Source organism: Pocillopora damicornis, chromosome 3, assembly GCF_964200805.1.
Source record: "Pocillopora damicornis chromosome 3, jaPocDami1.2, whole genome shotgun sequence".
NCBI lineage: Eukaryota > Metazoa > Cnidaria > Anthozoa > Scleractinia > Pocilloporidae > Pocillopora > Pocillopora damicornis.
This window is the reverse complement of record NC_142672.1, coordinates 25735449-25758725: the sequence shown is the minus strand read 5'-3', so window position 1 is coordinate 25758725 and position 23277 is coordinate 25735449. Positions and strand designations below refer to the sequence as shown.

The 23277-nt window shown below is 37.9% G+C and overlaps 2 protein-coding genes across 4 annotated transcripts; one reads left to right on the top strand and one right to left on the bottom strand.

Annotated features, from left to right (window-relative positions):
• Nucleotides 1–556: 556 nt before the first annotated feature.
• On the top strand, nt 557–12535 carry LOC113666858 (uncharacterized). Its single transcript, XM_027182654.2, has 13 exons — nt 557–3063; nt 3322–3409; nt 4302–4333; nt 4709–4862; nt 5027–5190; nt 5836–5990; nt 6845–6925; nt 7830–7941; nt 8547–8624; nt 9152–9279; nt 9809–9925; nt 10722–10832; nt 11138–12535. The coding sequence occupies exons 1-13, from the start codon at nt 652–654 to the stop codon at nt 11226–11228; spliced, it is 3723 nt and encodes a 1240-aa protein (XP_027038455.2). The 5' UTR covers nt 557–651; the 3' UTR covers nt 11229–12535.
• Nucleotides 11868–14926, bottom strand: LOC113666859 (uncharacterized). Of its 3 annotated transcripts, none has more exons than XM_089201488.1 (3): nt 14776–14926; nt 13433–13616; nt 11868–12415 (listed from the first exon to the last, which is right to left on the bottom strand). In XM_089201488.1, exons 2-3 carry the CDS (start codon nt 13614–13616, stop codon nt 12357–12359), a joined length of 243 nt encoding a protein of 80 aa, XP_089057614.1. In that variant the 5' UTR covers nt 14776–14926; the 3' UTR covers nt 11868–12356. The 3 variants fall into 3 exon arrangements, with proteins under 3 accessions (XP_089057614.1, XP_089057613.1, XP_089057616.1); XM_089201487.1 differs by lacking the exon at nt 14776–14926 and adding an exon at nt 13911–14121; XM_089201490.1 differs by lacking the exon at nt 14776–14926 and adding an exon at nt 13709–14010.
• Between the last annotated feature and the right edge of the window lie 8351 nt (nt 14927–23277).

The window sequence follows — 23277 nt, the reverse complement described above, 5'->3', positions numbered from 1 at the left end:
CTCCAGTGATTTTTGATAGATTGAGTAAACTTCGGAATCTCAAAACGCGGTCATCGAAATAACTAAAATATACTTCTACAAACCACCAGTCTTCTAAATGCATGTCTACTACATTGTAGAAAATACCGCTGATCGTTACAGCAACAGCCTTCTTCTGCGACAGGTCCTCATTATTAGCGTTTCGGCACAAGAGTTTTGTTGCTCGCGGTAAAGTATGAGGCCCTGCACTACGCGAGCGTGTGTGAGGTCAACGACTAGTAGAATTTTGCACATACAACAACATTATTTGCTCTTGACTTCTAAACGTTATAATTGATTCAAGCTACGGCATCACGGCTTCATCACATTTCAGTAACACTCGATAGAAATTTCGAGCTCATAGCCTAATCTTTCAATATATATATTTTTTCCTATTCATTAATTTTTCCTTTTTTAAACGTTAACCATCAACAAGACATCTTCTTCCCTACCCTAATCCCTCGATGAAGTTCCCGTCCTTCCGGGACTTCGAGCAAAGAAGGCGGTTACTTGTCAGCGGTCTTTTTGCAAAGCATGCGCAGTGACCATGACAACTTTCAATAATTTACTGTCGAATGGCACAAAAGTTTCAAATCCTGGGGATTATATAGATACATGTTTTGAAATGATGGGATGGAAAATATCAGCGACGAGGAAGCGAGAGCCCTAGCCGCAAACTTGATAACGAAAATGCAAAAGTCCATTCTGACAACAGATGATGATGTCAGAAACTCCTCTGTCGTCACAACTTCTTTCGGATCAAACGTTAAGCCAATTCATGCAAATCACGAAGTTTGTGAACAAAATTGTCAAGTCGAAGAGTTTAATTCTCGTCATCGAGGAACTTGCCATCAAGATCCAAACATTTCTTTGAGTTTTCAGAAGTTTGCAGTTAATGGAGGTAGTGGAGATGCTCTCGTGCAGAATGTCACGTCTTTCGAACGTTCGTCAAAACAATATAAATCGAAAGTTTGCCAGTCGAATGAATCACCTAGAGATGGAGGACCAGAGAAAGTCTTAAACGGAGAAACAAGTTCTAATAGTTCTCCAAGAGTGAACGTTTCGTTTATTCGCCAAAAGCGTTTAGCTTTCTTCGACAACAGTCTTGGATCGAAGGGGAGGGAAGAAGATTTATTGCACGACAGTAACCGTAATGTTTTGACCAATATTAATGGCAACAACTCGCCCGAGTTAGAAGCTCGTACGTGTAGTTCCTCAAGTACAAAGCAGTTTGATTTGACTTCAAAGTACAACAGTTACGAGAAACAGGATTCATTTGATGGGATGTATCAGTCGAGATCGTCAGAAACGCCTTTCTCGTTACCTCCTGACAAGGGTACCAGCATGCCTTACCCATATAAGTCACCTCCAGTGACAGGAGTGGATCGTGATGAAGAAGACATTAGACTGGAGTTATGGGGCTTAAAAGAGGCTGTGCATTCTGGAAAGCTTGATATAAACGCATATCTCAGGAAGCCAGCATGGAAAGATGACTGCCTTTCAAGCTCATTTGCAGGAAAATATAATAAGGAGAAAAATTATAATTATTTGCACTCTGGTGGTAAAGTATCAAGCTGTGAGAGAAGTAAACCCATCAAAATTTCCAAAAGTCCCCGCAAAAATCAATATCTACGTTATACTGAGGATGATCATGGTGGCAAATTTGGGAATGAATTAAATGCTGTTGACAGTGGATATTATTCAGAAGAACACAGAGTGTATTACAATCCTGGACAAATTTCTCATGGAGAACATGTCTCAAATGGATTTAGTTGTACTGAGCCACAAATAAATGGCCCACTCTATTTTGGTTTTGAAACTTCTGATTCTGAGAGTAGTTTGTTAAGTTTTGGCTCCAAGTGTGATGATGTTCATTACCGTAAAGTTGTCAAAAAGCAAGATCCTCTTGTTAGAGAACAAAGTTTACATGGACGGCAGCCACAATATGGTCACAAGAAACAAGAGAGAAAAGCCAAGCCTAAGAGAGGCAAAGACAAAATTCTTGTGGAACTGACTGAGTTTATCAAAGAATCAGGAACTCCAAGATATAGAAAGGATTCAAGAGAGGGTGGAAGATCATCTGATGTTACAAATGGAGAAAATGGATTAGACATAGGTTCACCAACTGCTTTGAAGAATGGTTTAGTGGAGGAAGCCACTGTGACAAATTCAAATCATGTCCCGACAATGGAAAGCAAAGTTTGTGATGAAAGTGTGGCTGGTTTAAATGATCATCTCAAACAAAGTGACAGGATTAAAGAGCCTGGGGAAAATCCAGGAAATGTCATGGGAAAGATTTGTCCAAAGTGTGATGAAGTCAACAGCAGGGCTGCTAATTGGTGTATTGAGTGTGGTACAGCACTAATTTGTATACAAGCATCTTGTTTAACCACCCAACAGCAAAAGCACTTTGAAAAGCAATGTCTGGAGACCCAAGCCTTAATTAAGGAAACTTTGAAGACACCAACAAACTTGTCTCACATTTTGCCAAATGATAAGGCTTTGAAAGATGAAAGCTCTTTGAATAATGACATATCCAGTCTTTCTCTGCAAGTCTCTCAAAGCACCAATGATTTACAAGAGAGCAAGTACTCCTCTAGTCCACATGGCTACAAACGTCGCTGGATACGCTCCAGTATTGCTTGGAGCAGTTACCATTCAAAAGAACTTTCAAAAAGTCCCTCCTTTGTCAAAGAACAAGGCAACATGAAAGAGAGGAATAGAACAACTTCCTTTTCAGATCTTGTGTCATGTTCTGCAAATGAGAAAGTTGGCAAACATAAGAGACACGGTCGAAACAGATCTACAAGGCAAAGAACAGTGAGTTGTAGCTCATTTGGAGCTGAAGATGAAAGAAGAAGACCTGATCAAAGGTCACACACTAATTTGGTGAAAGACTTTCAGAGAGAAAAAAATCCCAGGACTTGTGTTGTGGAGAGGTGGAGTCCTTCTGTTGGGAAACAGAATGGAAGAACAAAGAAAGCACAACACAACATTGATGGGAAAATTCCTCTGGAAACCCAGTCATGTCCAAGCCTGCTGAAGGTGTGTAGTGTGTGTATGATATGTTTAAACTATTTGTTGATTTTAAATTTTTCTAAATCAAAATAATCTTTATTTTTCATTGTTCAGGTGGCAATATTGAATATCTTGAGAGAAAATTATTGTTATTTGGTGGAAAAATTGTGTTAAAAGAAGAAGTCAGAATACATAATATTCTTTGATATTGATCTAAAGATCCCTTTGCTGTATTAGTGGTTCAACTTCTAAATGAATGAATGAATTAAATGATTCTGTTTTTAGAGTGCAAGTGTTTCATCTCTGAACAATGAGTCAAAGCCTGCCATGTCACAAGCGGCCCAAGCTATTGTGCCACCTCTGAATCTACAAGGTAAGGATCTTTTTTTCTTTCACTCCTAGCCATGACCAAGACATAATTATTTACTCCTTACAAAATCCATACAAAATCTAGCAGGCAAGTGATGAAAATGTAGAAAAATGTCAATTAGGTGATACAATATATGATTTGATCTAATACCAAATTCTCCAAACTAAAAGTACAAGCAATGTACTGTGCATGTGTATGGTAGGCAGTATGGAGAATTACTAAAGAGATCTTGGGAGTGAAAGGGTTACTGACATGGTTTTTGTAGTGTTCTTGGGCAAGACTCTATTTAGGAGTACAAATGATGTCTAGGAACTCTCAAACAAACGTATTGATTTCAGGGTGGCTGGGAGGGGAGTGGGGGTAGAGGTAGGTGGGAGTAGGTGGGGGTAGGGGTAGGTGGGATTAGGTGGGGGTAGGGTTAGGGTTAGGTGGGAGTAGGTGGGGGTAGGGGTAGGGGTAGGTGGGATTAGGTGGGGGTAGGGTTAGGTGGGAGTAGGTGGGGGATGGGTAACCCCACAATGAACAAGGAAGGGTGGACATAAGCAACAAAGCCTCTAGGAGTTAAAATGTAACATTTAAAAAAATGCATTTTTCTGCATGCAAGATACTTCTCCTTTTATTTAGTCTCCTCACTATTTGGAGGGGTATACACATAGTTCAGCAGAGGAACCTCTTTTGGCAAAATACATGTAGGGATGTGTTTTTAGGCTCATGGAAATGACAGCTATCTGTACATACCTGTACATGCATTACATGTAGTTAAGACTGTTTATTTTTGGGCATTGTAGATGTACAGGTGTGCAATGTAGAACTAATGAGCAAGTACAGTATAAACATATGTACAACATACTTTACATAAATGAAAACACAACAGTGTGTTCCTTTCCTTTTTCAGATGTTGAAAGTTATGACAGGATTTTGACTCTGGTAAGTAGTTTAAGTTGTCATTTTGTCTGCATGTGTCTTTTTTTTTAATTTCGATTCCAGATGCGCTGCCCTTGAAAATTAATGCATCTTACAGGTTGTAGTGTACATGGATGTTTGGATCAAGATTGGCAATACATACACATACACATTCACAATGGAATCCCAATTTTTTAAACCATTTTTTGGAAGTTGCTCAAGATTGGGGATGAAATTGTACAATGTAGTGTATGACTGGAAAGTGTGCTTGTTTTGGTTTGATTTGTTGGAAGTCTAGAGATGCTGATTGTCCTGGAAATAGATTGGGTAGTATTTTTAACATGCATGTGGGGCTTGTTTGATTCTGTTTTACCATGCAGCAATTGTTTCATTTTTCAGATTCGTTCTCAGCGAGACAGTGATCCAGTTCCTTACCTTTACCTTCCTGATGAGCTGGTGTTGTTGATTTTCTCTTTTTTACCACACAAAGACTTGGTATCTTGTTCAAGAGTGTGCTGGCAGTTTTATCGAATCTCCATGGATGAGTCTTTGTGTAAGAGCTGTTTATCTTTCTTCATGTTTTTGCCTCTATACTGCCACTGAAAGAATTAAAATGCTTTTTCTATGCACATACTTGTGAAATGCACAGTTAATATACACAACAGTATTCAACTAGATTGAAATGTGTGATTAAATTTGGTATGTCTTGGGTTTTAGGGAAAGTTATTGTGGTGAAAAAGAACAACAACATAACTGATGAATGGTTACACATTATTGGCCAGCGTCGACCCGTCAGTTTGACTATTTCTCAATGTCGTAGTGACAAAGTTACAGCTAAAGGCCTGAGAGATTTGTTCCGCAACTGCTGTGATTCATTAGAGGTATGTTGCTGACATTTCTTTGTTAGTGCTAAGGTGTAAATGTGAATTTGTCTGTTAATCATATTTCATTATTTTTGTGTTAGGGTGTTTCCTTTTAATATTGTGATTTAGTGTATACTGAAAAAGTGGTCAGAATTGAAGGTGCATTCTAAATAGGCACTTGTACTCCGAACATCCTTTAATCCTCACCTCTGAGCAACTTATGCCCAAAAGTAATGTAATTTGTTGCAGGAATTAATGAGTTAAAATCATCTTTTTGTGCTATCTCATCGTACTGTTTTAGTATATACCAAAACAACTGCATGTGTATTTACCCCATTGTCAGTGGCCTGTGATGGATATTTACCTCAGCACTTTGTGGCTTGGTAAATAGCCACCACTAGTTGTTCGGTGTAATTCTGGTAGCTCTTTACATGCCAATCTATAAACAGCTGTGCTGATGTACATGTTGCATTTTTCCAATTGAATTATGAATATTATAGTAACCCAGAATATATGAAAGAACTGTCACTTTGGTTTTGGATTCCATAACAGTTCAAACTGTGAATGTACAGTAATAATAATTATGATTTAATTTATAATTTGTGGAGAGGGATTTAATGATCCAGTGCACAGTAACAACAAATTTTCTTCATCTACCTTCAGGAGCTGAATTTCAGTCGGTGTGGTGGCAGTGAGTTGATTGGTGAGTCTATACTGCTGCATGTTGCTGCACGCTGTCAGTGGCTGAAGTCTGTTGATGCCAGCTGGAGCAATGTTAGTGACAATGGAGTCCAAGCATTGGCAGATAATGTAAAGAGGTGACTACAAAGTGCTCTGATAAAAAAATATATATATTTGAGCAGCTGTACCTACATGTGTACAGCTATAGTTCCTGTAGAAGAAATATGAGTTTTTTCAGGAAACATATCCATGTACATGTAATTTTTGTCTCTGTCATCAAAAAGCAAATACAAAAATACAAAAATTACCTGGATTGAAGATATCTTTATTAAGTAACTGACAGTAATTATTTACAAAATTTCCACTGGGTGTGCTGCAACTTAAACATGGTTGCAGCCCTTTGAAAAACATGTGAAAAATTTGGGAGAAATAGTCTCTTGTATAGGGTTTTTAGTCAGAGTATACACACTGTACTTCTCAAAGGAGCTTTTTTCGAACCTGTGCATCATTAAAATTTTTCAACTTTTTAAATCTCTGTCAAACATTTATCTTCAATTTATTTTCATTCTTTTTTGGTATACTGTATTATTTCAGTAGAGATTACTTTTTTTGCATTTTCAAACGTTCATATATTTATGATTACTGTTCCTTGTCACATAGAAGGTAACTTTGTATGTGGCCCTCACATTGCACATGGCTACATATTAACTCTTTAACTCCCATGATCTAACTGTCAATTCTCCCTTTCAGCTACTGCATATTTCCCTTGAAATTAGTTACGACAAATTGGTGTTAGATCAAGATAACAACTTCTATCTGATAAGTTTGAGTATTCTTGTTACCTTTTTACTGGATACTGTATGGATATTATAGAGAGAAGTTAGTTGTTAATCACCTCTGGGAATTAAAGAGTTAAATGACATGTACAAGTGGTATACCATTATCATTGTGTAGACAACTCATGATGTAAATTAATACAATGTTGTTACAGGTTGGAGTGTCTGTGCCTGAATGGCTGCCAAGCAGTTACAGATCAGTCTATAAAGTGTGTGGCAAACAAACATGGCAGTTGGTAAGTTCCCTGTGTGATTGAAAGTTAAAGGAGACATGTATTGAAGTTATGTTAATCAAATACCAGAAATCTTTTCAATCGGGCGCCCATAAACCAAACTACAGGACATACAGTTGAATTTCCTTAATTTGACCTTTTAATTCCCATGAGTGACCAAGACAGAATTTCTCCCTACAACATTGATACAATATCAATCAGATAAGTGATGAGAATAAAGACGAGTATTAATTTGTAGATAATTAGTTGATCTGATGCTAAATTCTCTCAACTAACATTATAAGAATTGTATGGTTGACAGTAAGACGAATTACAAAATTGATCTTGGAGTTAAAAGGTTTAGCAGAGGAAACTGTACACGTACAGGACTGAGTTGTAGTTTTGCATGTAATTTATTGATAGGGTGGTACAAGTTAACAGCGCGATCACAGAGTAAAGTAAAATGAAACTACATGTACTACACTGCTGTAGCTCTTTATTCATCGGAACGTGTGTTTATCCCCCCTTGCTCCAAATTTTACACCTGCTAAACCACCACATTTAAGTTGTGGGAAACTTAAACAGCTTTCAGTATTAGGAAAAAAATAATGTACATGTCCATCGCTTGATTGGGGCTTTTGCCGCATTACCCAAAGAGAAAAAGAGAACAAAACAAAACGCTCACAAGGCAGAAAATCGACGACCAGCCATAAAGGAATAGTCCGGTTTTTTTCCACACGCTTCGTTTCTTAAGAGTGCAATTAACATGACAACCAATATCCAGCTCAAGGGTGTACCTGTAGTTCTTGCCATCCACTTTGATATGCAAGGAGAACGTTAAAATTTGTGATTGTGATGGTATCTGTACATGTTCAGATGTAGACACAACGTTAACCTTTTTTTTTTTCTTTTTGTTTTTTTTCGGCAGCCTCAGAATTTTTGAAGTTTTTGGCTGTTTTAATATCACTACTGCAGGGATTAGGCTTCTTAGTCAGACTTGCAAGCATTTGCAGACATTGAACATTGGACAGTGCTACAAGGTACATGTATGAGTGTTACTTGTCATTGTAAGGAACGATGTAGAACACTAACACAGTATGCATATTCTCTGTACTGTTCTCTGTGCATTTCCGAAGGTGCTGACTAGGAGAATTTGTTTAACAATCAAGGGCTTTTCCAGTTTGTGACCACCTCCTCCATTGTCGTGTCCTTGTTGTTTGATAATGGGATGATATTGTAAGGAGAAATTAGATGCTAATCATTCTTAGAAGGCAAAGAGTTAAAGCGCGGAAAAACGCGAGTTACCCGAGTCGCAGTTGTGTTTGGTTTGAGTCTGAGTGATTGGATATCGTCAGAGCTTTCTAGACCAATCCCTGAGAGTAATGAAATGAAACCAGTGCAGTCTTCCTTCAACGCTACTCGAAAATTACACTTATTTGGTAGTGAATGCTCTGCTGTCCATATGCTCCCGCTGTAGAATCTTATGCGACTAGCGTCCTACATTTTGCTATGATTTTGATTCAGGCAAACTATCAATGGATTCCAAAGGATCCACTCGACCTGTTTTGAAGTTAATACGTAGTAAATAAGCAAACTTCCTGTTTTGTATTACTCATAATACTGAACATGTTTTGTTTCTTCCCAGATCACTGACTCTGCCATTGGCTCCTTGGTGTCCAGTCTTCCAGAACTAGAGAACCTTGATCTTCGAGGGTGTAAACATGTACGCTACAGTTCTTGACCTATTGCATCAGATTTTCTAATATTTTTGTTTATGTACATGCAGCTTTTACTTACATGTAGATGTAGGCTCAGAGCTATAAGTATTTTTGTGTCATCGGATAATGTCCGACTTATGAAATCTTATCACATTCGGACAGTGTAGGGACATTTTTTCTATTAAAAGATCAGTGAATGAAAAGTGAGACTCGGTCTAAAAAAAACGTGCTTTTTAATAACAACCAGTCATGTAAAAAAGAAAATAATAATAATGGTGATAAATGTCCACACACACACAATTCTGTTATTCTAGCCGTTAAAACCGACGTCGTCGGACGTTCGTGTAGAATTATGTCCGTTGAAGGAGGAGAATATTATATTTATAGCTCTGCATAGTTAAATTGAACACTGAGTAAAATACTCAGTGTTCAAATGAATATGTAAAAGCTCAAAAATGTCACCGCTTGTTTATCGGATTGGTGCTTTTATCTTCTTTGGAGAATTTAAACGTTCCTGATTGTTTGTATCCAGGTACGCGATTCAGCTGTGAAGAAGATTGTCCGTCACTGTCCTTTAATAACCACACTTGCATTGGCTAACTGCCCTTTGATTACAGACGTGTCTTTGGCAGAGATCGCCACTAACCTTCCAAGAATAAGGTGAGGCACTCTACTAAGTAATAAGATTGAGTGGAGTCAAATAAGTACATAGATGTTTCATGGATAATAAGCCCTCAAGGGATCGCTTTCTGTAACAATACGTGTTTCGCTGACTTGAAATTTGCTGTTGGTACAATCCAGGTCGTGTTCTATGCATTTATTATTTTCATTTGCCGCGTTTGATGAGGGTCAAATTGAAAGGGTTCTCTAAAACACAGCTTTCAATTATACCTGTGAGCATTAATCTGCAATAGAGTACACTCCGTGAAATCGTACAATTGTAAACCAGTTTAATTTGGTTTAAGCAACTGAGTTGATAATGTAAATTGGCCACCAGAGCAAGTAACGAAGGTCTAACGTTCGAAACGTCTACCCTTGAAACTATTCACGGTGGCCAATTTACATGATCAACTCAGTTGCCCAAACCAAATTACCGAGTGATACCTTCCATCACCGACGCAGCACCAAAGTTTCGTCAGAAACTAACCCCCTTTATTCATGTGTAAACCAATTTTTTTTGGTTCAACAGGTCTCTTGATATATGCGGCTGTTCAAGAGTGAGTGACAAAGGTATCTGCGCTCTTTCAAAAAACTGCCACAAACTGGAATTATTAGACCTAACTTCTACTGGAGTGGGTCACAAGAGGTTGGTAGATGAACCTTTGATTCTAATACTCTCTTTGAGACACCATACATGAAGCTCTCCTCGTGTGTTAGGTAGGAGAATTTTTTTTTTCATATCAAGATAACACTCAGTGGCTGATCAGGTTGTCGATTCTTATTAGTTGTTTACTCTACCGGAGTGTGATGTTGCGAGGAGAAGTTACATGTACGTACGTTGTAGGAATTTAACGGTTTGGCGAGTCCTTGGAAATCGTTTTCTTGGGATTTTTTTTATCAGTATAGCACCCTTTTTTCACCCAGTTTTCTGCGGTAGAAAAGGTCATCTCCATTTGTTGGTTAGGACTTGGGGTTAAAAAAAACAGACTCAATTCAGCCATTACAAGATCATGATATCGTGGGTGACATAGTGGAAACCACGTCAGTTGATCAGTTATTGTTGTGATCCCAGCGAGATCGCCCATCGATTTTACCTCTCTCTTGGGGTCGGTTCACTCGTTCATGTATGATCGCTAAAACGGCGTATTATTTTCCTAGTAACATCGGAAAACCGTACAACGTTACCAAGTCAACAAAAGTTAATCTCAGGGATGTTCTTAATTTTTTTTTCTCCTTCGGTCTATGAACGCCCTCTGCTGCTACAATCGGATAATTTTGTGATTAAAATTCATCCAGGGCGTGGTCGGTGTCGAAATTGCGTAAACAACCTCGCTGTCTCCCCCTCCCCCCCCCCCCCCTTATGGTAACGACTAAGTGACCACCGGTCCTCTGGTGTACAAAAAGAAAACTCGTTTGTTTTTGTTTATTTGTTTGACTTTTAGCGTCTTGTCACTCGCCAACTACTGTAGTCAGAGTTTGTGTAATTTGAAGCTGAGTTTCTGCACAGAAATTTCTGATAATACGGTGGTTCATCTTGCCAAACAATGCAAAAGGTAAGTGCGAGCATCAGTGGTTTGGTACATTTTCTTTTTACAGATATGTAACCAATTAATGTTTCGTGATATTTTATAAAGACTTCAACCACGGATTTAATTCAGGATGAGCCATTAGACTTACTATTCCCAGCGTTCTTTGTTTACTTATTTCCATGTCTGCTTGTCCATTTATTTGTATGTATGGTAGTTTTTCTTCAAATTCACTCGACCTCTGAAGAAGTCCTGAGAAGAATTTAAAAAATGGCTTTGTCCTATACTTGTCCAATGACTTAGTTTACCTTCTCCCTTTTTTCTCTCCTTAGATTAACTATGCTTCACTTGTATGGATGCAAACGAATACGTAACACATCGGAGCTCAGATTGCAATACCCAGCTCTTACGATTGAGTGTTAATGTGTGATGAAGTTTGAAACATTTTTTTCTCTTGAAAGGGGAGAGGAGGGGCGGTTGGGACACATGAAATTTAAAGGTGGCAACAGTACGGAAATTTTGGCGTTTCTGTTCATGCCATAATTTCAGAATCTTCGTTTCGTTTTTCGAGCCTTCCAGTGTAAATACACACAGTGCCAACCGTTGAACTAATGCCTCGACGCTGGTTTACATTTTTCTTTGATTACGAGTTCCGCCGGCGATCCTCCCCACAAGCCTCCAGACTATGCAACAGTGTGATCACGCAGCAGTCAAACGTCGGGCATGCGCAAATCAGTTAAGCTTTCGCTACCGCGCGGCCATTTCCGGAAACTTAAAAGAAAACAAAAAAACAAAACAAAACAAAACACCAAAAAAACACCGGTTTCAAAACACAATTTGCGAAAAACAAATCAACTTTTATGAAAATCTAGAAATATTAAAAAAAGAGGAAGGAAGAAAATTAAGGTTTTCGAACACGAAAGTTCCTTAATATCGGGGATCTTGTAGATTGACCATTTATCGACAGAGCTTTATTAAAAGCGTTCTACGCATTTAAAAACCGTGGCTTGCTAACTCTTGTGGTTGTTTTTAAATCAATAATACAATATGGTTCTGATAGTCTTAGCGCAAGATGTTGGACCGCCTTTATTGTTCAACTTTTGCACATGCGTGGACATTTGACCGCTATGGTGTTAGTATGCTCTAGTATAAAATTGCTGTTCTCACAGAGGGAAGGAGGGATTACTTTGCACTGGTTATTCACTAGATATGTGAGAAATGTTAGAGGAAAACTGGCGAGTTTTTAGACTCCATCAATTTAACCAAAAAAAAAAATGGACAGTGTCAGTTAGCTTAGGGATAAAATGTAAATATTCATTTAGAGTAAGGAAGTAGAAGCCGTGAATTTTTAGAAAAAAGATTTGATTTCTGTGAAATTTGCTGGGTCATTGACGTCAACTGTATGAGGTTCAGTAACTTTTTGATGGAGATTAAGCCGAGCTTAGACTTGCATCAGTTGCTGATCATCACGGTACCAAAAAAATCTGTGCATTTAATGATTTGAAGTAATACTTTAACCCAGTGACAAATATTTTTCTGAAATCAATTTTCTTATTTTACTTTCGTCCCAAAGGATTTCGCGGTTTTTTCGTCAAGTCTTGGAGTCATTTCTGTGGAAAAGAAATAAATGAGTGTGTCAGAAAAATTACTCTCAATGTTAAGTTTCACTGAGTACACTTATGTAAATTTAGAAAGATCTTGTAATAAAGGTAACTCTTTATTTTTGCCAATTTGTTTTAACTTCATTTTCTCTAAAACTTCGAGTTTTTTTTATTGGTGGTGTAACGTCAACCCTTTAGAGTGAATAGCATCTAGTTTCTCCCCACAATATCATCCCTGAATCACATTGAGGTCATGAGAATGAAAGAAATGATTACCAACTAAAGAGGCTTTTGATCAGTAAACAGATTCTCCTCATTATCATCTTAGGAAGTGTGTAAAGAACAGTGCGGAAAATAAGCATAATGACATGAGGGCTTAAAGGGTGGAGCGTTTTTAACTACGGGTCTATTGTAAGCCTCGGTAGGAAGGTTTCTCTGCCCATCAGAATATCATGATGCCTTGAGCAACGTTAGTTAGAGAGAGATCTTCAAGGGGTCTAGCAATCATAATTAGTGCCAGACTCCCGGAGAACCTCTCTCGAAACGTTTCAATATCAGAGAAATGCGCGTTCTGCTCACAAGCTGATTAGAAGGGTCTGGGCTCGAGATCTGGCCAGGTTATGTGTTGTGCTCCTGGGCAAAACACCTTGCTCTTACAGTGCGGTTCTCAACCCAGAAGGTCAGCGGCGAACTGTTAGGAGAGCGTGACGAAATGTTGGGAAAGAGACGTAGAGACTTTGTCTCAGACCGTTGTAATAGACTCAAAGAAAATATTCGATATGGTTAGGGAATATAAGCAGTTTATAATATCTTGAGTAGCCTTGTTCTTTGCCGTTTTTTTTTCCTTGATTAAACAAATTGGTGAATAAACGATGACGATCGTTTCCTTCTCAAAATTAATTTGGATGTGTTCTCCGGTAGAAAGTACTCTACATACTTGGGAAAGAAGCGTGTGTTTTGATGTTTGTATCAGCCCACGGTTGGTGGATTAAGATCAGGAAAATCCTCATTACGCTTACAACTCACCTATAACGTTCCTCTTTCTCCTCCAACCCGCAACCCCTCCGCTGTTACTTGCCGCCCTTTCTTCTTCTATTCGGTGTTCTCTCGCTTGTTCTCTTGTTTCCTCGAAATTTGCATTTGTTGTGTGATGAGTGATGAAGTAGAAGCCGATCAGCGAAAGAGCGAATGTAGTTATACAAAGCTGCATCTGCAAACAATTGGATATCAGACAATTCAAAAGAATTTTTTTTCGCTTCTACACTCACACGTTTTTTATGACAGAGCGGCAAAGATACTTGCCAAGGATTCCTATTGCGTGAAACTTGCAGAAAAGGATTTCACCTCCTAAAAACCTTTACAAGTCTCGATCAATTTATCTGTAGGAAAAGGTTTTTCGGCCGAGAGCAATTGTGCAAGATGGTAGAAATTGGAGAAAAAAAGATACCGGCCCCTCGTGAATGCCCCCTTTCTCAGAGTTCACGCGGCGCCGGAATATTTTTACCGTTGTCTGTTGACTCTGGTAACGATTTCTCGCCGAAAGAAGCGGCTCGCATTTATGGTCTAGAAAATGTCGCCCTCCGCAAATTTTTTTTTCTCTGGATACGTACCTATTTTTCTGTCTGAAATCTGATATTACACTAAAAGCAAAGCAATCGTTGTTCTCAAAAAAAAAAAAAAGAAAGAAAAGAACCACAAACATAAGTGCGGGGGAGCGGTAATTTCCAAAATTTTAAAAGCTATGCTAATCAACATCAGATTTAGAAACTGTCTTTAGCATCTAATTTGCTTTAAAGTTCGTAAAGAATCTTTTTGCTTTATATCGTTACTTTTCTCTCTAAAGTGAAAAATCAAAACTGTTAATATTTAGATCACAGCTGATTCTGAGGTGCTCCTTAAAATCTTTTCAAGAACAAATTTCGAATAAAGAATAGAGTAGGTTTGTGATGGAACGACTTAAGTTAGTACATTTCGCGTGGCTTTCCTATATGATTTTCAGGCACAGGGATGGTTTTAATTTCAAGCAGGATTTCAACGTTCTTGCATAATCTTATCAAATCAAACTTTCGCATGAGGCCGTAACTTTCCTTTAGTTTTCCACTGTCCGATCTACTGTCTTGGTGAAATATAAAAGTGACGAACGGGAATTCTGAGAAATAATCACATCAGGTTGGAGTACACCCTCAGTATCGTTGTCTAAATGGTTTTGTATGCCAAATTAGTTCAAATTCATTTTACTTCGTTTTGGTTTAAACAAAAAAATTCAAAACAAATTAAATCAAGCTATCTGCATAATATCCAAGACTATTTCAAAACTACTGTAGGTTTTAGATTATAGGATTATCCGAGGAAAAATATCATTTGGTTACCTCTTATTCAAAACAAAATGCCGCCAATTCACTTTAAAAGTACGTTGCAGGGAAGAACATTGAGAAACACTGAATCATCTAACTGAGGGAAAGATTTAATCTTACTCTGCTACATTTGCAACGTTTACAAATCATCATTCATTCCATCCACGGACCGGTAAAAGCCGATCAGTCACTAGTTGAAGTTTCCGACGTAAAACTCTCGTCAACGCACCTTGATTGGCTAGGAGAAGTTTTGTTTTTTGGCCCATATACGTCAGTGACTACCGTCATTACGAGTAATTATTAAGTCTGTAATCGTTCACGAATTCTTTTATTAAAGTAGAATTATTCCCCAATTTTAACCATGTGGCTGGCTTTCCTTTTAAATATTGCAATCATAGGGAAATGATATGACTCGATGTTGTAACGCTGAACTCCTGAGCGTTAAGCGAATCATACGAATCGAAGGATCCCATTTTAATCAGCTTCTTCCCATGGTCTAAGTAAAAGGTTTCTTTTAAGTAGAGGAAAAAAAACCTTTTTCCTGTCAGAAATTAAATACGTGAAATGTTTTTACTCGTTATTTGGTTTTTAATGTAGGATGTTTATTTACCAAATGACGAAATAAATTGATTTTATTATTGGAATGACAGTCAAGTTCGTCGTTTGTCTTCCAGAAGTGCTCATCTCAAGAGATAACCACTTAAAATAAATTTTTTTTTCCATCTTTGTAAGAAAGAAAATACAATTATACATGGAAGATGTAGCTCTTGAAAGAATCACAAGAATTAAAATCATATTTCGGAGATTTTTCTTCTTTCATCACATTTTCTTATCTTGACCTATTTTAATTAACTTTTTAACTCCCAAAGTCTGATTGCCAATTCTCTCCACCAGCTGCTACATATTCTCCTTTAAATTGGTTACAAAAATTTGGTGCTGGATCAAGATAGCAGCTTCTACCTGATAAGTTCGAATATTCTCATCACCTGTTTGCTGAATAATGTATAGATATTATAGGGAGAAGTTTCATGTTAATCACTTCCGGGAGTTAAAGGGTTAAGCAAAACTAGTAACCGTTTAGATGGTCTTCGCAGACTCAAGTCGTTTGACGTTATCTTTGGACAAAATTTTTAGTCTTTCCGGAATCTATCTCCTTTTTTTTTTCTTAATTTTCCTAGTTGTCAATGTTTTTGTTGTCCTTTCCCCTTACTTATGTCCGGTAAAGGCGGAACGAGCGGATCCAAGTTTCAAGACGTTCGTAACTTGATCTTCCATCTTCTCAAGAAATCAAAAATACTCAGTTTCCTTTAAATATTGATTTCAGGTGTCAAACCAGCCGATTTCCATAACCATTCCATTTTGGTCTGTGAAATCTTAAAGACTACTTCCTCTCCCCCCCCCCCCCCCCCATCTTCCACACCTCACAAAAGCTGCAAACCTTTGGACGGTTTAAACAAATTTGATTATGTAAGACTGAAAAAGCAAGGAAGAATATTTCCTTGCTTTTAACGAATTGCGTGAAAGCCGCAAACAATGTAAGATAAGTGAAAGGAGTGGGCCTTCATTAGGTTAAACTGTCAGCCGTCAAGTTGCCTAAAATTTAACCGTCAACCGTTGGCAGCGATAATTGGACTTTTAATTTCGGGAGCGAGGTAATTTTTTTCAAACTACTGAATAAGTATTGCTAGGGGTCCTAAGAATACGTTTCACTTCTCTTCGTCAATGAAAGACTAAATATGTAATAATTCGTTACAAAAATTAGCGGCGTCGCCAAAATTTTTCAAAAGTGTGGCGGGGGGGCACAATATGTCAAACAGAGGGTACTCACTATACATGGCTTATACCGCTGCTCCCCCCTATGTATCAGTGGGCTCGTATCAATGAGGTGTGAAGACCCATACTGACCAAATACAAGAGCCGCTGACAAGATTACTTTGATATAAGACAAATTTTAAAAAAGTGGGCTTTTCAACGATGGCTTTTGCGGTCAAGAAATCGTCATGGAGTTCTCACCACCTGAATGTTGTAGGTTGTTTGCTTGACAAAAGGCTTACAGAAAGGGAAGGTCACGTCTTGCCAATAGTTATCAACCATGAAAGTTAACAGCCTCCCCCCCCCCCCCACCCTCCCCTCCACTTCCCCCTTCCACTCCCCCCTCCCACTTCGGGAGATGTTTATCATGGAGACTTCCTTATTCTTTAAGATCTTAAAAGCTTAAGTCTTAAATCTTTCCATATATTAGCCAAGTCTGGACGATCTCTCCCCTCTCCCGTCCATCTTTTTTTCTCGTTCTAACTACGGGTCCCAAGGGCGCATGCAGAACTCAATGACACTTCCTGTTCGAGCTGCCATTAGTGAGTCCTAAATTTTGTCGCCAGTTAGATCCGTAGAAGAATATTCGCCTCATAAATCTGAGGGATCTCACATTTCTCACGTACAATAAATTATATAAACATGATGTTTAATTACTGAAAAATACTTAATTACAATTGGAAATATATGAGAACGGTCTCCATTAAAACTAGAGAACCGGAATATAAATCACTTGAAACCGAAAAACCGTCGAAAATAAGTATCCGCACCAAGGTGAATTGAGGAGGCTCACAAGAACAGGACACTAAGAAAAATACTATTTTTTTTTGTACACTTTCAGCGAAAAATAAAATTTTTATCGCAAAAAACTGAAAAATCGATATTAAAACTGGCCAAAACCTGAAAACCCTATATTCCTGTATTATTTAACTCCCAAATACCTTTTTGTCCTGAGCTTGATTTTAAAGCAAGGTTTATCCTGTTTCAGATTAAATCAGTTAAACTACGAGGGTTTGGTCTGCATCGATGCCAGTAGTATAGATACCAGTTTATCATTCATTCTGAATGTGTATTTAGATGAACAGCTAGAGTACTCACACCTGATAAAACAATGTTGGAGTCTTAGTTATTAGGAAGTCTTCAGATTTGTTTATTTTAAGCAGATTTGTTGAAAAAGTTGCAAGCCAACAGCTCTCAGGATCCGAGAGACTTACTGCTCAAGGACACGTTTTTATTTCCTTTTTTACTAAGATATTTCGTGGCCGCCATAATCTTAATAATATTTTGAGATGTTTAGAGCTTTATTAGATCCCTCCGCCTACGTACTGCGACCAAATCCGTCCATATACACTCGCCTGTGCCTTCGAAGTTCTTACCAAGTTTGTGAACCTTTTAATTCAGATTTATCTCTTCTCTTGCCTTCCTTGACCAGGGAAATTCTTTTCCCTCGCGGTCGTAAGCTTAGTCGACCTGACTCATAGGTGTCTCCAACACTTTCACGGGCCGGCGAGTTGAGAGCTTGAAGAAGTTACAACACGGTTTGGGCCGGGATTCAAGGCTTTTTAAAATTTTTCGTTAGTTATGTTCCAGAAAAACATCACCCTGTATTCTGCTGCTTGGCTTATTTTTACCCCCACGAAGCATTTATTTTTCAAGGTTTTTATCTTATACTAAAGAAATTCTTGCTGTCGCTGAAAATACCCAAAAATATCTTGACGTGAATCTTCTAAATTTGATTGACTTCTATGATTTCACCACAAAACTTCAGTGCTAGATAAGAGAGAATGTTAAATAAAAGACAATTTCAAAGAAGACAAATAGAGTATCTTTTGCCTTTTAAAATCATCTAGCAATTCCAATGTTTTCATTATGTATCGAAATTTTTAGCCCGAAATCGTTGAACGTGACCCGTCAGCGTTTCAGCAGAGTTTCTAGTTTTTCCAAGAACGAGAGCGTTTCATAAACTAACTTAAATCTTCCGGTTACAATCTGGATCATAAGATTTCCGACACGTCCGTAGAGTTTCTAGTTTTTCCAAGAACGAGAGCGTTTCATAAACTAACTTAAATCTTCCGGTTACAATCTGGATCATAAGATTTCCGACACGTCCGTAGAGTTTCTAGTTTTTCCAAGAACGAGAGCGTTTCATAAACTAACTTAAATCTTCCGGTTACAATCTGGATCATAAGATTTCCGACACGTCCGTATGAAAAATCCTGACCAGTAAAAAAGGACATGTCTCTAAAACGGGAATGAAAATTGCGTGCTTAATTAGCGAACATTGACGCTTTTTTCATCTTTAAAAAAAGCTTTTACATCCTGAAAAAAAAAAACTGGAGATAGATTTTACTTTTTGAAAGTGTTTATATTTCTACGTGAGATCAAGCACAATCACACCGATAAACAGCATGTGAGGGGCGGCCATAAACTTTTGCGTGTAATGAAAGTAGGTGACAAGTTTGCATGTTCTCTTAAGCGTTCACACGTACAGTGACTATACACGAGGAAAACCAAGCGCCTTATGTGGGTGATTTACATATAAGATTTGTAAATGTTTTTAAAATTCCCGGTGGTTGAATACTTCACGATCAAATCTTTGGACCATTGGGGTTACAGTTTATACATTGGGTAATTAAAATTATTCTTGCTGTCATCATCGTGAAACTATGAAAGCAACACGCCGGCCAACCGAGCGGGAAAGACTGCCTCGGCAATTCCATACATTTTTAGAGGTGTGTTGTGCAATCATAGCCAGGTCTGAAACCAATAAGAACTTTAAACCAGTTAGCAAACCTGGAGATTTAACTCAAATGATATGATGACTTAGTCAACGTTCAGGTACTATGAATCAAGTTGCAAACCCTGTTAAGGCTTTAACTGCCATCATTGACCAAGACAGAATTTCTTCTTACAATATCAATACAATATCAAGTGAGTAAGTGATGAGAATGAAGAAAACTATCAATTAGGGGATTATTGGTTGATTCGATACCAAATTCTCTCTTAAATTGAGAAATTAATAGGCCATCACGAAGCAAATTAGCCAAAACGTGTTAATAAAACCCTCGTGATCAAGAATTTTACCCTCGGTGTAAGAGATTAAAACAAAAAATCATCTTCCTCAACACCGCTTAACAAACAGCGAAGTTCTTATCAGAACTTTAACTCTACTGACCATTGACCGTTGCTCCCAGCCGTAACGTACAACTTTTAACATAAGCATCACGAATTCTTCTCCCTTTTATGCATAGTTACGAGCTTGTATATATACCTGTTGCACACGTTAGCTAAGAATAGAAATCAAAATTGACCAATAAAAACACAAATATTTGAATAGGCTGCGATGTTTGTTTGAGATTATTTTTAGAAATGAGTCACTACAGATATTCTTCAAATTTTTTTCGTGTAAGCAGGTTTTAATAACCACATATCCGATAAACACGAACAGCGGCAGCCAGAACCTTCTGACACGGGAGATACAGTATGCGACATATCTAATCTGGCCGGTGTACTTAGTTGAACGCGAAACAGGAAATGTAACCCTCAATTGCGAAATAAAAATTGTTCAGATTTACTTGTCAGAAATTTTGCACGTAGTTTAGAGGGGATTGGAGTTTACTTGGATTTAACGGACTTCGAGGGCTATGACCTCATTTGTGCTTGGGTCGTGTTCTATTTCATGACAAGATGTACTATCTGTTTGTGGCTAATAATTGCTGACATGAGACGAACAAAATCTATAAGGGTTAGGAATAATGCTCCGAAAATTGCAGATCTAAATTAATATTGGCCTGAAAGTAATCTCGTAAAAGATGCTTCAAACGACCCATGAAGGCTAAAAAATATAAAAAATGCGACGATTTACATTTCATTTAACTTTATTGAGATATTCAGACCGAGCTGTAATTTAGATATGCAGTTTTCAGGGCTTTATTCACGACCCTCGTATATCTCGTTCGTCTCATGTCAACAACTATTAACCATAAACACATAGTGTGGTCTGACCGTGATGATACGCTCTGTAACATTCTTTTGACCTTTCGATTATCGGACAATGTGGTATGTGAGATAGGATCTGCTCAGTTCTGTGCACTTTACTCTCATAGAGCACGCTCTTTTAACCAATAAGAGCACGCGTTATATCCGAACTTTATTATAACTAAAAAGAGGCTACAACATTTTGTTGTTGGCTTCACGGACTTAAAAATTTAAGGCTGTATTCAGGTTTTCATTTCCGCGGCTTCAATGTCACGGATCTTCTTCATGAGGATACCCTCTGTCGCATCACACTCTATGACTTTTAATTCCATTTCTTGGTACAGTGTTTTTTCGATATTGAAGTGAAACTTGATATAAACGCACCATCTAACATGATAAGATAATTAGGGCAGTACGAGCACTCTTATTGGTTGACTGACTAGCGCTCAGCAAACAACAAATGTTTGTCACTACTGTCCCAGTAAAAATGATGAAAACCACAAAGTACTGTGCGACACTTACGTCGGGGAATATTAGTTACGAGTTGAGTCATTGATTAAATGTCCTAGTAAATATCAACTATGTCACGGAGTTGTAAATGATTGCATTAGAGAGTGTGACAGATTTCATAATATTATAAACAAATTCCGCAGTAGATTTATTACAAGCGAGGCCTTGTAATTGCACGCGTTTAGTCCGCCTAATAGGGAAGGGGAAACATGCTTTTGGGTAACAAGGATTAATTATAGACATATTACGATAGGTTGGCTCGAGAATTTACTGCACTCGGACACGGAAACGCTAACTGGTAGTTATGTAAGGCAAACTATGAAAGACTGTAATAAACATAATTCAAGTTAGATTTGAGAGAACGTTTGAACTGTTATAACGTCGGCGGAGTTCGTTGAGAATAAAACTTGAAAAAGAAGATGCATGCAGTCCTCTTCGATTGATATCGAGTTAACCAGCGACTGCGGAGTCCGTATAGATTCCACGACAACTTAAGCAATAGAGAACTTATTCGTAATAACATACTCTAACATCTTTCCACTCGGGAAGTTGGGAGTACTGTCGAAAGTTATGCATAACGTTCTCGAGAATTCTTCCCTTCCCCCCTTTTTACAAAGAAAAATATCTCTCTAGGGTTCCCTTAGGGTTATCGAAACAGCGATGGGGAGTTGAAACAATGCTAAATAATAACTTGAACAGATAAAATGCATTTAATATCTCTTCATTAAAGGAATACCTACCATACACCCATAACGCTAGGTAATAACTAGACCTTTGTTTTACATATGTAAACAGTCCATTTAGCTCGAACGCCATACTATCACATCAAGTATGCAGGTGAATTGTTATCGTAAATTTTCTGCTACGACAACGATACATTAGTGCTAAATGTATATATCACGTTGTCACAAAAATACTATTTTCAAGGCAAATAAAAGTAATAATAATAAAAAAAATAAACCAACGAATTTTTCTATTGTCCCCAAAATTTACAATAGATTGGCCTCTTTAAAATTTTCAAAGCTATCGATCTGAACAAACCAGAAGAGCCAAAAAATTACGGTATTGATGCCATGAAATCATCTTTAGGTATATACTCTCATATTCCGGAACTAAAATCTAAATAGGCCATAAAATGTATTAGCCCTCTGACAGTTTAATTCAATGTCCCCACCTTTTTTCTAAGTCACTTGAGTATTACAGTTTTGTTTTATGACAATCTTATTTTGTTTCGCTCTTCTTTACATGTACAAATAAAAAAGTTCTTTGCATAACTAAAAACCTTCCTTTAAATGTTTTGGGTTCTCATGCATTCGGTATTTTTTTTCCTACGGATCCTACTCCTCGCTCATCAACACGAAACTACTCTGGACTACTTGCTAGGTTTTCTTTCGCCATCAATACCAAACAATTTCTTATACCAAGGACGCATGGCCAGTCTCAGCTGCTCTCTCAAGTCAGAAAACTCGTCCTTTAGATCCCGTAGATTCCTCTCTAATCGCGCGATATCTTCTTTGGCTTCATCACGTTCCTTTCTTAAAACAACGACTGTACTTTCCATTTCTGCCTTTTCCAAGTCACGGATTTTTTCTTTCAGGACCCTCTCTATCGCTACATGTTCTTTCAGTTTTTCTTTAAGCTCAGTAGACTTTTTCTCCTCTAATTGTTTCAGCTGGTAAAGGAAGAGAGAGAGAGAGGGAGAGAGGATAGGATAAGCTTTAAATTTTTGGCATTCACTTACGTGGTTCACTAGGTATCTCGGGAAAGATGATTTTCAGTGAATAAAAAAATGTAAAAATAAAATCCAAACAACTGGGGCTCTTAATTAGGCAGAACCTGACTTTCCTCATAGCAACTAATGTATCTTACTCTAAGGGTGCCTTTGATGCGTGCCTTAGTTTATGTGTAAATGGATGTTTTAGCAGAACCTCCCTATCAAAAAACCTTAAAGTTTAGGATTTTGATGACGATAAGGAAAACGTACTCCTTCTCTAGGCTTTGAGTAGATATATGTCTAATAGATAGATTTAGCCAAGTCTAAAAGCGGAGCTCTTGTTAGTTTATTTTCCAGCCCTCTACTATGGTAAGGACTTGAATAAAACTCTTCAGCAGTGGCTGTCAAACAGTTTCTTCAAGGGGATTTAGGGACCGGGGGTCGGCTATTGACGGGGTCTGGAACCTAGGGACGATGTCCTTACAGCTTGCAAAGCAATCAAC